This window comes from Amblyomma americanum, chromosome 6, assembly GCF_052857255.1.
Source record: "Amblyomma americanum isolate KBUSLIRL-KWMA chromosome 6, ASM5285725v1, whole genome shotgun sequence".
In the NCBI taxonomy this organism is placed as follows: Eukaryota; Metazoa; Arthropoda; class Arachnida; order Ixodida; family Ixodidae; genus Amblyomma; species Amblyomma americanum.
This window is the reverse complement of record NC_135502.1, coordinates 70,007,093-70,021,947: the sequence shown is the minus strand read 5'-3', so window position 1 is coordinate 70,021,947 and position 14,855 is coordinate 70,007,093. Positions and strand designations below refer to the sequence as shown.

Below are 14,855 nucleotides of genomic sequence, written 5' to 3'. Positions count from 1 at the left end.
GCCAAAGTGCTCAAAACACAAACTTAAGTTTGATAGTAATATTTATTGATGAAGGAGACCATGTGCAATTCACAGCGAGAGAGAGTGCTGCACTAAAACACGAGACGTGATCGGCGGCGACGATAGCATAGTGCTCTCGTTGTGAGCAGCACAGCTGATTTGTTCGTGCCGCCCCAAGGCAGGGGTGGCAATATTTATTTTATTAATTTATTTATGGTTTGCCCAATATCACCCTCAAGATTGTTCTTCGCACAAACCGGTCAGCGGGTCTGACATATTGAAGTAGTGCTTCCGCAATAAAAAACCGTGGTGACGGCGTAGTGCTCAAAATGAAGTGGCCACCGAAGCTCATCTCTTCGCGCCGGCCCGGGTTCTAAACCCGCTTCCGGGGAAATGCTATTTTTTCTTCTTTCCTGATGATGCGGCCACTGCCGATGACGTCATCATGTCGCGTGTGTTTTCGGTTCGTTTCTCGTGGACGCCGGGTTCCGTCACTGATGAGCCATATGATGCTTTCTCCTGGTTTGTCCTTAAAACGAAAAAGATCCCAGTCTCCCCCCCCTCCCCCCCCAACCCCGTGTGATAAAAAATGCCGGAGGTTCTGTGGTTGAAGAATAATTGCTTGGATCGCAAGAGCTTTAACTCATTGATTCAACAAAGGCAGGTTTTGCGTCAGTTTTTCCGACATATATATGGGGAAAAAACCGCGACTTCAAACAAGCCGAAGACGAGAACTGCACAGGAAGAGCGGTAACTTGCAGCTAAGTTTGTTGGCAGACACCCGTAGCACTAAAAAGGGTATCTGCAGCCGCCGCGGTGGCTCAGTGGTTATGGCATTCAGCTGCTGACCCGAAAGAAGCGGGTTCCCGTCCGCAGCGGTCAAATTTCTATGAAGGCGAAATTCTAGAGGCCCGTGTGCTGTGCGACGTCAGTGCACGTCAAAGAACCCCAGGTAATCGAAATTTCGGGAACCTTTCAGTACGGCGTCCTTAATAGCATAAGTCGCTTTGGGGTTTTAAACCAACATAAAAAGAGGTACCTGCACATCACAAAAGAAAACGAAACAAACCATGGTGATCTCACATCAAAAGCGGGCGAGATAAGAATGAAAACTGCTCAGAAAAGCGCGAAACACTTGCTTTATGGGTTGACCAAAAACCGGGTCTCTTTATCCAGAAGATTTTGGAAGTGGCGCATACGCCCAAACTTGGGCTTGACAGCTGTGCAAGTGAGCTTTCAGTGACACTTCTGGATAAAGAAACCCGGTTTTCATCACATCAACCTGTGAAGCACGTGTTTTCGCACTTTTCTGTGCAGTTTTGATGGTCATCTCGCCTAGCTTTGACGTTATATCATCTTAGTTCGTCCCTTTTTTCTTTGTGATGTGCAGATGCCCCTTTTTCTACTACGCGTGTTTTCCAATAAACATAGTTGCAAGTTACCGCTCGTCCTCTGCAGTTCTCATGCTCGTCCTGCTTGCTTTCACGGCTTTTTCCCACATGTACAGCCGCTCACAAACTTAGAACGAATGACTGAACGCGTGGCCTGTACTGCCGTCAGCGCCACGAAGCGACAGTCATCGCGGCGAGATAATACTACTCTCAGTATGTTTACAGTGGCTGCGGATAGCTGGTACACAGCTCGCTTTGACTGCAATTTCTGGTTCCCGCGATCAGAAAACTGCAAAGAGCGTTGCGCATCGGCGGGAAAAAAGCGCAGACACACCCCCGCGACGAGCGCGCTGTCCACGCTGCGATCAGGCACAAGCGAAAAAGTAGGCAAAGGTTAGCTGCGCACCAGCTATCGCCAGCCATCGTAAACTTGCCGGATGACTATCGATGACTATCGCTCCGTGGCGCTGACGGCAGTCCAGGCAACGCGCTCCATCATTCTTGTTAAGTCTGTGTGCGGGTGTATCTCATTGAGGAATTCAGAAGCCGCGGCAGGCAGGAAACACATTTTTGCAGAATGGCTTGCACAGCATAGCTCTGGTACTTGCTGTCAAAAAAAGTCTCCAGGACATAGGAAAAGCGATCCACGCTCAAAGGATCACGCCTTGCGGCGAACATTTGCATTCACTGCACCACTCTTTTCCGCATGAGTGCGAAAAGTACTACACTAAATTTGATTTTGATCGCCTGTTTAATAGGCTACAGCCTTTTGTAGACGCTTATGCGTCCTGGAAACTTATGCGCCCAGTAGTACGTTTCATGTCGGCTCCCGGCTTGCCTTCATCTGGGGATAGTGGGGGCATTGCTTTCACCCTACCATGCTTATACCCCCCCCCCTCCCCCCCTCTACCTTCTTTCCAGCCGCCGCTGTGGCTCAGTGGTTATGGCGCTCGACTGTTGACCCGAAAGACACGGGTTCGACCCCGGCCGCGGCGGTCGAATTTCAATGGAGGCGATGCTTGCATTTAATTGGACGAGCGGACTCCCCGGGCTGTACCACCTGTGGCGTGCTAGAGACCATAGAACAAGTTTTAGTGGCGTGTCCAGCATATGCACGTGAAATCCTCATGCTCGCATCTGCTTTGAACTCTATGGACACAAGTCCCCTCCCGGAGGATTTGACCCTAGGCGCTTGGCCAGATAGTTTCAAAACTGTGCAGGCAACGGGAGCGCTCTCACGCTTTTTAAGCGGCACAGACCTTGCCTCGCGTTTGTGATGTTAGAAAGTGTGCCTTTTTTATTTAATTTTTATGTATTTTTTCATCTTCCTCCTCCCATCATCATCATCGCCCATCGTGACCCTCTTTTTCTTTCTCCTCTTCCCGTTCCCCAGTGCAGAGTAGCAGGCCAGATATTTATATTTCAGGCCAATCTCTCTACCTTTCCCATCAATAAACCCTCTCTCTTTCTCGATGGAGGCGAACTTCTAGAGGCCCGTGTACGGTGCGCTGTCAGTGCACGTTAAAGAACCACAGGTGCTCGAAACTTCCGGAGCCCTTCACTATGGCGTCTCACATAACCTGATTCGCTTTGCGACGTCAAACCGCCATAAACCACAAAACTATAAACCAATAGCCAAGTTTATTTTCGCTACTTCCTTACACCACTTTTGTAAAAAACTCACACTTGACAACAAAATCACTGCATGTGAAAGACGCGCTGATTTGTCAGAAATTGTTCATTTCAGTGCAAGCCTTTTCCGTTTGGCTGCATTCTTAAGTTGATGATGATGCGTTATTTCCAGCTGCGCGTTGCTTTCTTCAAAGTTAAAAGCATATGAGAGTGCTGGAAATCTCTTGCTTTTGTCGTATTAGCAGTGTCTGGAGGCTTTTGCGATTTCGTGGTGAATAGATGAATGTGCATTTCGATAGTTTCCAATGCTTTCAATGCTCTGTTGTGTACTTTTTGTGGAAGCTTGAGCTTCATGAACATCCGCAGTATATTTTCGAATTTGTCGGTTCTCGGAAATGTGGGACAGAATAAGCAGTCAAAAATGATTGCGGAAAGAATGGAAAGTTATGTTCGACTTTTTTGAGCTTGCTGAATTTATACTTGCTTATACCATGCTTTGTGCCTTGAACGGAAATGCTAAAACTAAAATGTAAGTGCGAAATGCGGGCACTTTTGTGAAATAAAAATAAAGCAATACAGCAAGCGCTTGCTGTATTGCTTTATTTTTATTTCACAAAAGTGCCCGCATTTCGCACTTACATTTTAGTTTTAGCATTTCCGTTCAAGGCACAAAGCATGGTATAAGCAAGTATAAATTCAGCAAGTTCAAAAAAGTCGAACATAACTTTCCATTCTTTCCGCAATCATTTTTGACTGCTTATTCTGTCCCACATTTCCGAAGAACCGACAAATTCGAAAATATACTGCGGATGTTCATGAAGCTCAAGCTTCCACAAAAAGTACACAACAGAGCATTGAAAGCATTGGAAACTATCGAAATGCACATTCATCTATTCACCACGAAATCGCAAAAGCCTCCAGACACTGCTAATACGACAAAAGCAAGAAATTTCCAGCACTCTCATATGCTTTTAACTTTGAAGAAAGCAACGCGCAGCTGGAAATAACGCATCATCATCAACTTAAGAATGCAGCCAAATGGAAAAGGCTTGCAGTGAAATGAACAATTTCTGACAAATCAGCTTCCACTTCAAGTTGTGTGTCGTCGTAGTACTTCTGCTGTGCGCGGTTCAACTGCCATCTGGAGGCGCGCAGCTCGATCATTTGGAGCAAAGTCTTGCGCCCCAAGGCTGAGAGGTCGGGCTCAAGTAACGCCTCCCGCATCCGCTGCACCAATGACTTCATGAGGTCGGGGTCGACGTGCTCGATGGCCTTCCCGGTGCTTGTCAGAACCGACCGCAAACACTCCATCTGCGAGTACGACGATAACAGTGGTTAGTGATAAAATCGGGATGACAACAGTGAGCACGATATCGCATGACACCTAGTGCCATGACTGCTAAGCCCAGATTAGATGAGCGGAATCACTTTGGGCAACATCAGAAGCCGGCAAATATAGCCCAATGACTCCGAAGGGGTTGTGGTATAATGCAGGAAGCGGTCAACAATGTTATGAAATCATGCCCACAGGAGAACATCGCTCATAAGTTCCCCATAGACCAGCAATGAAAATGACCTATGATGGTGCTGCTTATATTGTCGCTAGAACTTTTCCTCATCATACAATTTCTCGGATACGTCAATAAGTGCTTTCTGACAGTATAGTTTTTCGATAAGCAGACGGGAACGAGAAGCGATGCTTCTACAAGTGCACACTGTAATACGGCGCGGAAGCCGCCATCTTGAACTCAAACGCGTGCATCGATTAGGCTCTCCAATATGACTAATTTTTGCCACCCGAGTGCGCACCGCATACCACCGAAGAAGCCGAAAAACTTGGCTCTCGGCCTGGCAGCATGCATAACCATGCTAGCAAAAAGCATATACTAAAACAGTAAAGGATGACCAGAAAAAGATTTGCTTTATGTCTCTTCACAGAGCCTCCTTCTTTTCGGAAAACAGTCCGGCTTTAGGCTGACTTATAAAGCAAACGCATTTCTCATTGACGACAAATTGATACTGGGCGATATCGATAGAGTACTACCTACAAAATGAAGATTTTTATATGCTATAAATCGTCGAGAAATTCAACGATTACATCACAGTCGCCACCCGCTTTCTCCAAGCTGTAGTGTATCACGACAGTTCTCACCGCACGCAGCGCCGACGTTAGGCCACGACAGTATTCACATAGAAATGATTATCGCGGGCTATTTTAGATCGTGACGACACACGTTTAAATGAAATCAGGGAAAATTGTGTCCAATGTTTTAAACCAATTTTCGCAGTAATAATTGAGGCTGTTGATGAAGGAAACATTGAAATAACCAGAAAAGGTCATACAATAAAGTGACCCTATATTAAGGATACCTACCTTCCTCCCCAGAGCATCCGATGTTTACACTAAGGATGCGAAAGCATAAGGTAATTCCCAGCATTACTGGCCCTCTTCAGGAGTTGGCACTCTTGAGTGTAGCACAGCCTCAATAAATTAAGGTATTGTCTGACGGGCGACTTGGGACATAACTCTCTTAAAGAGGCCAGACGAGTGGCACACAGGACGGAGGCGCGTGTCATGGTCTTCTCTCTTGCCTGTGCACTGTATGCCATCCGTGCGCTTTGTTTAAAGAACTGTGAGAGGATTGCGACACGGACCGCCTGCTGAGCACTCGCAATTACGCAGAAAGTCATTGCATACCGTTGTGTTGATTTCTGTGCGCGTTATTTTGTGATTGGACACGCTATTTTACGCGAGCCCGACAAATTCCTTGAGATCAGTGGGCTCCTCACAATTCGTACTTTCCAGATTTTCTAGACACCATGAAGACTCACAGGATTACTACGGAGGGCAGTGATACTTGCCAACTTCTTCGTTTCACGTATACTGCTTGAGGACAAAGTTTGTTAATAATGGCTCTGAGAAGCCCTAGAAATCTACTTATAGAGCCTTGCCTCGGATGTGCTGCCCAGCGAAAGGGTCTCCAGAATGTCGTGGCAGCATTTGCAGAGCAGCTTGGCCAGAAACGTAATGCCGTTCTTCATGTGTTCATCTCCGCTGCGGCGAGGCAGCCACAGCAGGAGCTGATCCACGAAGGACACGAAAATCGTCCAGCGATGCTGCACCGGCTCCAACTTGTTCAGTGGTCGAAGAAACTGGTCCCGCTTGTCCAGCCACTCGGAGCAGGTGCTCAAGAGCGTGTTCAGAAACTTCCCGTCGCTGTACTTCTGCGCGTGCCAGGGAAATACCAGACAAAGTCAGCTTCATTGGCATCTTCTGCAGCACTTGAGTAAGACGTGAAGGCATCTATACTGCCAACAGTGCACCAGCTTGATGCCTTCGATGTATTCATTGCTACATGAAATGGGATGCTGTATTGAGCTTAAAGGCGAACTGCAAATTTGGCTGCAGAGTATGCCTTTCTGACTAGTTACGTGCAATCGAAAGCTCGCTTTGCCAGCATGCGTATCGAAAGGATATTTTGGCGCCATGTAGCTAAAATTTCTCGAGCTACAGCGCGAAGAATAGCTGCTATCTAAATTTCTATCTGATCTAAATATCTATCTAAAAGACGGTCTCTACATTCTAAAACTCATATGGCTATTACTTTTAGTGGCTAAAAATCTCTAATTGGAACAAGGCGCCTAACATAAGATTGTTTTATGGTTTGGTTTATGGGTGTTGGTTTATGGGTGTTAACTCGGGCTATAACCGACGCCATAGTGAAGAGCTCCGCAAATTTCCGACACCTGGGGTTCTTTAACGTGCACTGACATCTCACAGCACACGAGCCTCTAGAATTTCGCCTCCTTCAAAATCCGACCACCGCAGCCGGGATCGAACCAGCGTCTTTCGGATCAAGCAGCCGAGAGCCATAACCACTGAGCCACCGCGGCGGCTGGCCTGACATTTAGACTTAAATATTTATTTTGAATATTAGTTAACGAGGTCACTAAAATATATTTATCGGTTATCTGGTGTCCGCCGCAACTGGCAATACAATGCCGCTAAAGCATTATTTTACCCTAAAATCTATTCTTTTTTCAAAATTAGTGTTCCCTGAAAAACCATGCATACTGTCATCAGCTGGCCAGCTTTCACTTTATTGCTTCCAATGTGCCTGACATGTTCCCAATTTAGCGATGAGAATGTTTCACGCCTGCTACAAAACTGGTACTCTTGTTGCAAGCATTTATAAAGCGTGTAGCAACCGACGCCTGCACCTGTACGGCAGTCGCGTAGTTAGACCACTCACTGAATATGATGAATGCACGCACACCGGAGAGCCACTTTCAAGCCGGGCACATTTAAATGGACGAATTGCAGCTGGCACGAATTGATTCGCTTGCACCTAGGCTTAGCAGTCCTAGGTTTAGTTCCGCCAGCAGCGAGCCGACGAACACCCAACTTCGGCGCCGAAGTAGTTTCATCATCATCATCAGTACCGTCGCTCGTTAAAGCCTGCCCTTGTCTGGGGCATTTGTTTCTAGATTGAGCAAATTTGAAACAAGAACTAAGCCACAAGTAACGAGAGCAAAGCAGCAGGAAAAACTATGAATTCCGCAAGTGAAAACGCCGTTTGGCCTGTAGTGCTTTCTGGCGCATGCATGCGTAGAAACAGACGGCAAAGACACAAAGCTCAAAAGCCACGGGTTGAGGTGTGGTTGAGGGTGTGGCGACACACTCTGCGCATATTTCCGCGCAGCCCCTGCCTTGTTATCATCATCATCAGTACCGTCGCTCGTTAAAGCCTGCCCTTGTCTGGGGCATTTGTTTCTAGATTGAGCAAATTTGAAACAAGAACTAAGCCACAAGTAACGAGAGCAAAGCAGCAGGAAAAACTATGAATTCCGCAAGTGAAAACGCCGTTTGGCCTGTAGTGCTTTCTGGCGCATGCATGCGTAGAAACAGACGGCAAAGACACAAAGCTCAAGAGCCACGGGTTGAGGTGTGGTTGAGGGTGTGGCGACACACTCTGCGCATATTTCCGCGCAGCCCCTGCCTTGTTATCATCCGGTCCAGCGAAACACGGCCATACTCTGGACTGCGTTCCCTATAAAACAGAGTCACCGCTGCGTCAATCGAGGCAAGCGTCATCGACGGTAGCTACAAAAACAGGCTGCCCGGCTGTGAAGAGTGCTTTCTACCTTCCGCTACCGAGACGAGAGTAGCGTCGGTATGCTCGTCCGCTGCCATCGGCAATCAAACAAACATTTGTTACTTTTTTATGTTGGGATTCGTCCGTCAGCAGAAATGGCATCCCACAAGAGAATCACTCTGACACCATGGATATAGAGGCATTCTCGCGTGAATTATACCTGCTATGGGCTACTTTAAGGACAGTGCCGCCGTGGTGGCTCAGTGCTTATGGCCTCCATTTCGATGGAGGCGAAATTATAGAAGCCCGTGTAGCGTGCGATGTAAGTGCACGTTAAAGAACTACAGGTGGTCGATATTTCCGGAGCCCTTCACTACGGTGTCCCTCATAGCCTGAGTCGCTTTGGGACGTTCAACACCCATAAGCCGATAAGCGTTAAACACAGCGCAGCAAAACCGATCAGAATGCGGACTAAATGGAAAGCAAGGCACGTATAATAAACAGGAGGGAAATGCAGGCTTACCGCGATAAGGAAGAGGCAGAGGTGAACCACTGGCTCACCCTGCGTGGCTCTTTCGCAGATACCTGCCACAAGCTCCGTCATTTGTTGTGTGCTGAGGGCGTTTAGATCTACGGGCAAACAAAAAAGTAAGCAACGAACTGCTGCAAAACACTAACCCCACCTTTTTCGCTTTCCTTTACGGACATAGAGTGGGTTCAAAACAAAATCAAAATGGTCGTGGCAGCCTTGCTTTAGGCATGGCGATTAAGACATGGAATGCAACAAAACCGGCAAACTCCACAGTAAAACAAAAGCGCCTCGGGTTGGTTTTTAATGCGGGAGCTGCAGTTCACCATCCAAGTGAACTCCATGAACTACCTTCCCCACCCCACTCTGCAACACCCGCCAGCATTATAGTATGTTCAGCCTAGGTAAACTTTACAGAAACTTATACCCGCTGCACTCTGCTAAGCCTGACCTTGGGAGGCTATGCGACCAGGCTGAATAGTTCTAAACATTACCCGCGATGTGGAATCGTGGAAGGTAAATTCCACTCCACAATGAAGGAACGCGGCAGTACGCTTTCTCACCTTGCAGCGCCTTCTTGATGAGGTCTTCGTTCTGGGTGTGCAAGGACGCATTGGCGGATTCCTGCTCGTCGCCCAAGGCGCACTTGGGCTGCCGAAGCGGTGGGCGGCTCCTAATCGCCGATTGGTCCCTCCTTAACCACGGCATCGGGTAGGGTACTTCAGGTGAAACCTAGAAGACGACAGCGGAGAACGACATTGAGAAACGACGGACAGTGCCGATTTGTACCTCATTGCCGGCCATTGTGGCCGCACTCGAAAAATGACATTCTCGTGCTGTTGAGCCGCTGAGGCAGACACACGGCGCCGCTAGCGTTTTTTTTTTTTTGTACTGCAGATTGTGCTACTATCCACATTGCTGCACGGGTGTTTAAGGTGGCAGTTATTGCTAGCATCCACCTGAGTGTATCTATGCGCAATAAAAAAAAATGGCCTGCAGAATCCTCACAAATCTCACCAAGACCACTGTCGCTTGGATTTGGTCAACATGTCCTCTCATTGCCATCTGCTAGCGCTCTTAGCAAGTTTAGTGATTATACGACTGCCCCAAAGAGGGCAGTCGCACCGACGCAGACCCAAAGGTACAGTGGTGGATCATTATCATACCTACGGAAGGTCCCCTTTTATTACCGTCTTGAACCGCGTGTCATGAAAAAATAGCCGCAAAAGAAAAACACAAGCTGGTATGCAAACAACTAGTTTACTGCTGATTTCGTACTGCCCTCTTTATCGTATATTTGTTAACTTCATACCACTCTTTGCTTATAGCCATCACTTATAGGTGCCTTAACCTCTCATGATTCCTCCCCTCCCTTGAGCTCTTTCTCCCGTTTCTTTTTGTCCGCGGTTGTTGCGCTGCGGCGCTGGTCGATCGTTTTTTATCCTAGTATTTATACTCCACCCCATCCTCCGCCTAGCATGCCACAGCACCCAGTCAAGGAAGGCTCTACCAACACCACGCGGTTTCCTTGGCTTAAGAGGGTGGTATCTAAGGGCTTTCGCACATGTAGGAAGGAAGGAAGGAAGGCCTCAGACGTTGCTGGCACATACCCACTACGGGGGAGTGGCCAAGACACAGGCGGTTAATTGCTGTGTACAGGAAAGTTTTGACGGGAAAAGGAGTGGTAATAGTTCGCACATGTTGCGAGGGCTCCTTGCCACCGGGGCTATCTTCTTCTTCGTTACCTCAGTAAACATGGCACATACCCACGCGGGGGGATTGGCCAAGGTGTAGTGGCATAAACAAAGAAATTTCCATAGGCGATCACGACAAAATTTTAGCACCAAGCGTGAATTTTGAAAAATGTATCAATAAAACCGACAGAAGAATATTTAAAGTTAAATAACAGACAGAGTTTTCGTGAAAAAAGAAAAGCTCGAAGAATATTGAAAGAATTAGCAAATCAACCTACCAGTTGCAATTATGTAATCATGGAGAATCCCACAAATTGAACCCAATGCAAATCCTTTGGCGCTCGCATCAAACGATAATAACACTGACAGAGATTACGGGAGCCCTAGCCTGGAGAGAGGAACCTCCAGGTAAATCTTTCTCTGAAGTGAGAACTTTGGACAGTAGAAGAGAAAATGGTCTACAGATTCAACCTCCCCGCATGCGTCATATAGGTTTGTCGGTGTGAACCGACACCTGCATAGATATAAATTCAAATTGGGAATCCTGCACCGCAACCCCGTCATAGCTACCTCACACAGCCTGGTTTTACACGAACGGACGTTCCAATTATATGTCAAGGGCTGATAATCAGTGGTATTAAGTAAGGATCACGTAACCTGGCTGATATGTGTTGGAATCGCTGAAACCTGGAAATCGCCAGCACGCTGATATTCGGGACAGGATGTGTCACTGACTCGTCAAGAGCCGACTTTGCTAAGTAATCAGCCATCTCATTTGAATGAATACCTGCATGACCAGGAACCCGGACAAACCGGACCTCCTACAAAGTGCATGGGACAAAAAATCGCAGAAAACGGCTCAAAATATCTCTTTGTGAAGTTTAAAGGGAGACTAAAACTGACAAACAATCAGCGAGGATAATAGCTTGAGACAAATGACATAGAATTTTGTGCAGAGCCATTCTAAGAGCCAAAAATTCCGCAAAGAATATAGGAATATAACCTGGGATGCGGGCAGAAAAGCTTCATGCCAAATAGTGTGAAAAGATGCGAACCGCAGATTTTTGGCAGTTCACGGAGGCGTCGATAGAAAGCACCGTGTGATGGGGTATTCCTATATGTGATCAGAGAGAAGACCGTTTAAAATGTTTGCGGGCATGTGTTTCGCATGAGATGGGAAGATGTGGTCAAAATGGAATTCCACTGCTGCCGGTGTGTCATCAACCCACTGCAAAGAACTGAGATCAATACCAATCGGTGTTAAAAGGTTGTGTTAACATAATTTGTGGCATTTGATAACGTGGCCAATTATGATAAAAGAATAAGGCCGGCTGAGACACAAAAATAGGAGTGCTGACATTAGTCACCGAGTCCATCGACCTGAGGAATGATCGCACCGTGAGTATTTGAAAGCGGGAATTTATATCAGGGATACGGGCTTCCAGATAAAGCAGGGCTTTTGAAACTGATTTTGGGAGACCAAGGCAGAGATTTAGAGCGCGCCTTTCTAGTAAGAATAAGGGTTGAAGCTTGTAATTTGCGCTACCAGAGAACAGAATGCAATAAAATTTATGTATAGGTCTTACGTAGGCTTTGTATAGTAACAATAATGTGTTGCGGCGCATCCCAAACTTTTTATTCACGATTCTTGTCAGCCGGCCTAGAGCGCGTTCTCTTTTAAACCCATTGCTTTTTATATGAAGGCTCGAATCTAATGCTGGGTGATAAGTAACACCTAGATATTTTAGGATTCCACTTGTGGAATCTGGCTCGAGCGATGGACTAATGAAATGGGCAAAGGCGTGTCTCGAGGAAATACCAAAACGCCGCATTTGTCAACATTCGGGGTTAAATTAGTATCCTGCAACCATACTTCAAGAGCATCCAAATATCCCTGCAGAATCTGGTAAAGGGAATGGATATCCCTGGACGAGGCGAAAAAATCTATACACAAAAACTGTTATATCAGGACGAATGGGGATGCCACTGACCAAAATATTAAAACGCAGCGGGGATTGCACCAATCCTTGCGGCACACCACTTAGTTGATAATTTGTATTAGAACATAGGGTTTCCTCAGTGCAATAAAAGTGTCTGTCCTTCAGAAATTCAGGTATCCACGCATAAATGTAGGTTGGAGGATGCAACTGAGCAAGTCTGTTAAGTAAAATGGTATGTTCTACGCCGTCAGAGGCCTTTGCTACATCAAGAGTGACCAAAGCTGAAACTTCCCTTCTGCGTAGCGAGAGCCGGATTCTGCTCTCTAGATCCACATTCGCGGACCATATAGAGCATCCGCGACGAAAGCCGTTGACATCATGAACATGTTTTGTGATGCGACTGTGCACTATTCTTTCTATTAATTTGACTAAATTAGAAGTCAGCGCAATTGGCCGAATATTATCTAAGACGTATCCTTTTCCTGCTTCTTTTATTAATAAAATAATTTTCGCTGTCTTCCAAATGCTTGGAATCCATGCATTTTCCAAAGAAGCATTCATTATATCTAAGAGGTCGCTTGTCAAATCCTGGGCTAAAATTTTAATCATACCAACAGTGACACCATCTGGTCTAGGAACTGCAGGATGCAACATTGCCAGGACTGAGAGAAGCTCTGATGCGTCAACCTCAGTATAATTTGAAGAGGGTGAAATTGTGCACATAGGGACGTTTCTCTGCGTCTGAAAGCTCAACGCCAATCCCTGAGCAATACGCTCCTGCGTTTCCTGAGCCTTTTGTGGTTATAACACTGTGGAACTAGTGAGGAGAGAGACTGCAGAACTCTTGTTACGTGCCATGAATCTATACAGGGCCTTCCGATAACGAGGGTTTGAAAGATATGTGTTTAAATTTTAGTTATACTCCTCCTTGGCTTTTGCAGTTGTTCTTGTGAAAGACGCTGAGAAAAATTTGTAATTTAACTAGTTAGCTGGACTCTGGTTGCAAGATAGCCTCTTCCAGGCCAATTTTCTGCGACGATAGGCCTTCTCACATTCTTTTGTCCACCAAGAAGATGGCTGTTTATTAGAGACTGCTGCGGGCACAGCGAATATTGAGTGGTCTACAACATTTTGCAATAATGAAACCGTCTGCTGAGCTCTGTCGTCCCGGTTTGTACTAACTATAGAGAAAAATGAAGCGGACATCAGATCCTTATAAATATTGCGGTTGACAAATTTATGGGTTACACAACTAGTTATGAGCGGAGATAACCGGACAGTGAAATTTATAGAAATGTGATCACTAGATGTACCCGAATCCTCTGTCGACCAATCAGTCACCTCTAGCCCACCTGCTGATAAAATTAAGTCAATGGCTATGCGAGCAACCCCTCGCATAAGGGTTATTTCTCTGGAAACGCAGCAGCGTACAGAATTTGCAGACAGCCACGACCAGAGAAGCCGGCCGCAGGAATCGGTACGACTTCCCCGGTCACAATGGTAAGAAATAAAACCTCCGGCGATGACTGCATTGCTCGTGTCAGTCACCAAGCTGTTCAAACAGTCTGTGCTGTGTACACCTAAAGGAAAATAGACATTAGCAATTGTAATATCGGGGCAATGCGGAAATGAAATTTTGATCGCTGAAAGCTCACAGTCTGGGAGAATTTTCTTAGGGGTAGATGCCTGATGACATTAATGTTTAGATAGCATGGTTACGAATCCACCTCCCCTGCCAACATTTCGATCTGACCTGAAAACTCGAAAGTTTCTAATTGAAAATGATTTATAAGGGGATAACCAAGTTTCTTGTAAAATAACAATATCAGGTTTATGTTTGTGAATAAGTATTTTTAGATCTCGAAGAGAAGAGATTACGGATCGGCAATTCCATCGTAACACTTAGAGGTCAGCCATGATTATTGACCAATTGAGGAGGCAGAAACCGCCTCTTTAATGATATCAACATGGGGAAGAAGCTTGGGTGGTCCTTTTTTAGCTTTCATCTGTGGAGAACTAGAATTAGATGGTGACGAGGAAGCAAGGCGCTTCTGCGCAGGGCTCGACATTTCGACATCTGTTGTGCAGATGTCAGCCCAACATTCATTGCTTGGAACAGAGATGTTAGGTGTGACCTGGGGAGCATCAGGAGGTGATGTAGAGCGGCTAGCACTAGCTGCACAAGTTGAAACAGATGCAGGCGTTTCTGCCAAGACGGATGTTGATGGTGACACAGATTTAACTGCAACGAACTGGGCCAACGCCTCAGAAAAAGTGTTTAGCATTCGCTCAACAGCATTAAGGGCTTTTTTCTACTGCGGTAAAAATTGGGGCAGTCAAGTTGGAATGAATGTCCCCAACAGAAGCGCGCACACGACTAGCGTATGAGTCTTTTTTCCTGTTAAGAGCAGCGTAAGCATCAGCTCTTGAGCACCGCTTCTCTTTGACAATACTCAACAAGCTACGCTCTTCACTACGTTTTGCGCAGTCGGCATCATCAGCTGAGTGACTGTTGCTACAGAGGCAATAGCGAGGCTTCTCTGAGGTGCAGTTATCAGCAGAATGACCTTCTC

The 14,855-nt window shown here is 46.4% G+C and overlaps 1 protein-coding gene across 1 annotated transcript; it reads right to left on the bottom strand.

Annotated features, from left to right (window-relative positions):
- Positions 1 to 4,040: 4,040 nt before the first annotated feature.
- LOC144095317 (MIF4G domain-containing protein B-like) lies at positions 4,041 to 9,356 on the bottom strand. Its single transcript, XM_077629091.1, has 4 exons — positions 9,212 to 9,356; positions 8,643 to 8,749; positions 5,976 to 6,248; positions 4,041 to 4,334 (listed from the first exon to the last, which is right to left on the bottom strand). Exons 1-4 carry the CDS (start codon positions 9,354 to 9,356, stop codon positions 4,041 to 4,043), a joined length of 819 nt encoding a protein of 272 aa, XP_077485217.1.
- Between the last annotated feature and the right edge of the window lie 5,499 nt (positions 9,357 to 14,855).

Coding starts and splice junctions, on each gene's coding strand:
- LOC144095317 (XM_077629091.1), bottom strand. CDS start 9,356: ATGCCGTGGTTAAGGAGGGACCAATCGGCGATTAGGAGCCGCCCACCG. Junction 8,750..9,211: donor CATCAAGAAGGCGCTGCAAG/GTGAGAAAGCGT, acceptor GTTTGCCCGTAG/ATCTAAACGCCCTCAGCACA. Junction 6,249..8,642: donor TCTGCCTCTTCCTTATCGCG/GTAAGCCTGCAT, acceptor TGGCACGCGCAG/AAGTACAGCGACGGGAAGTT.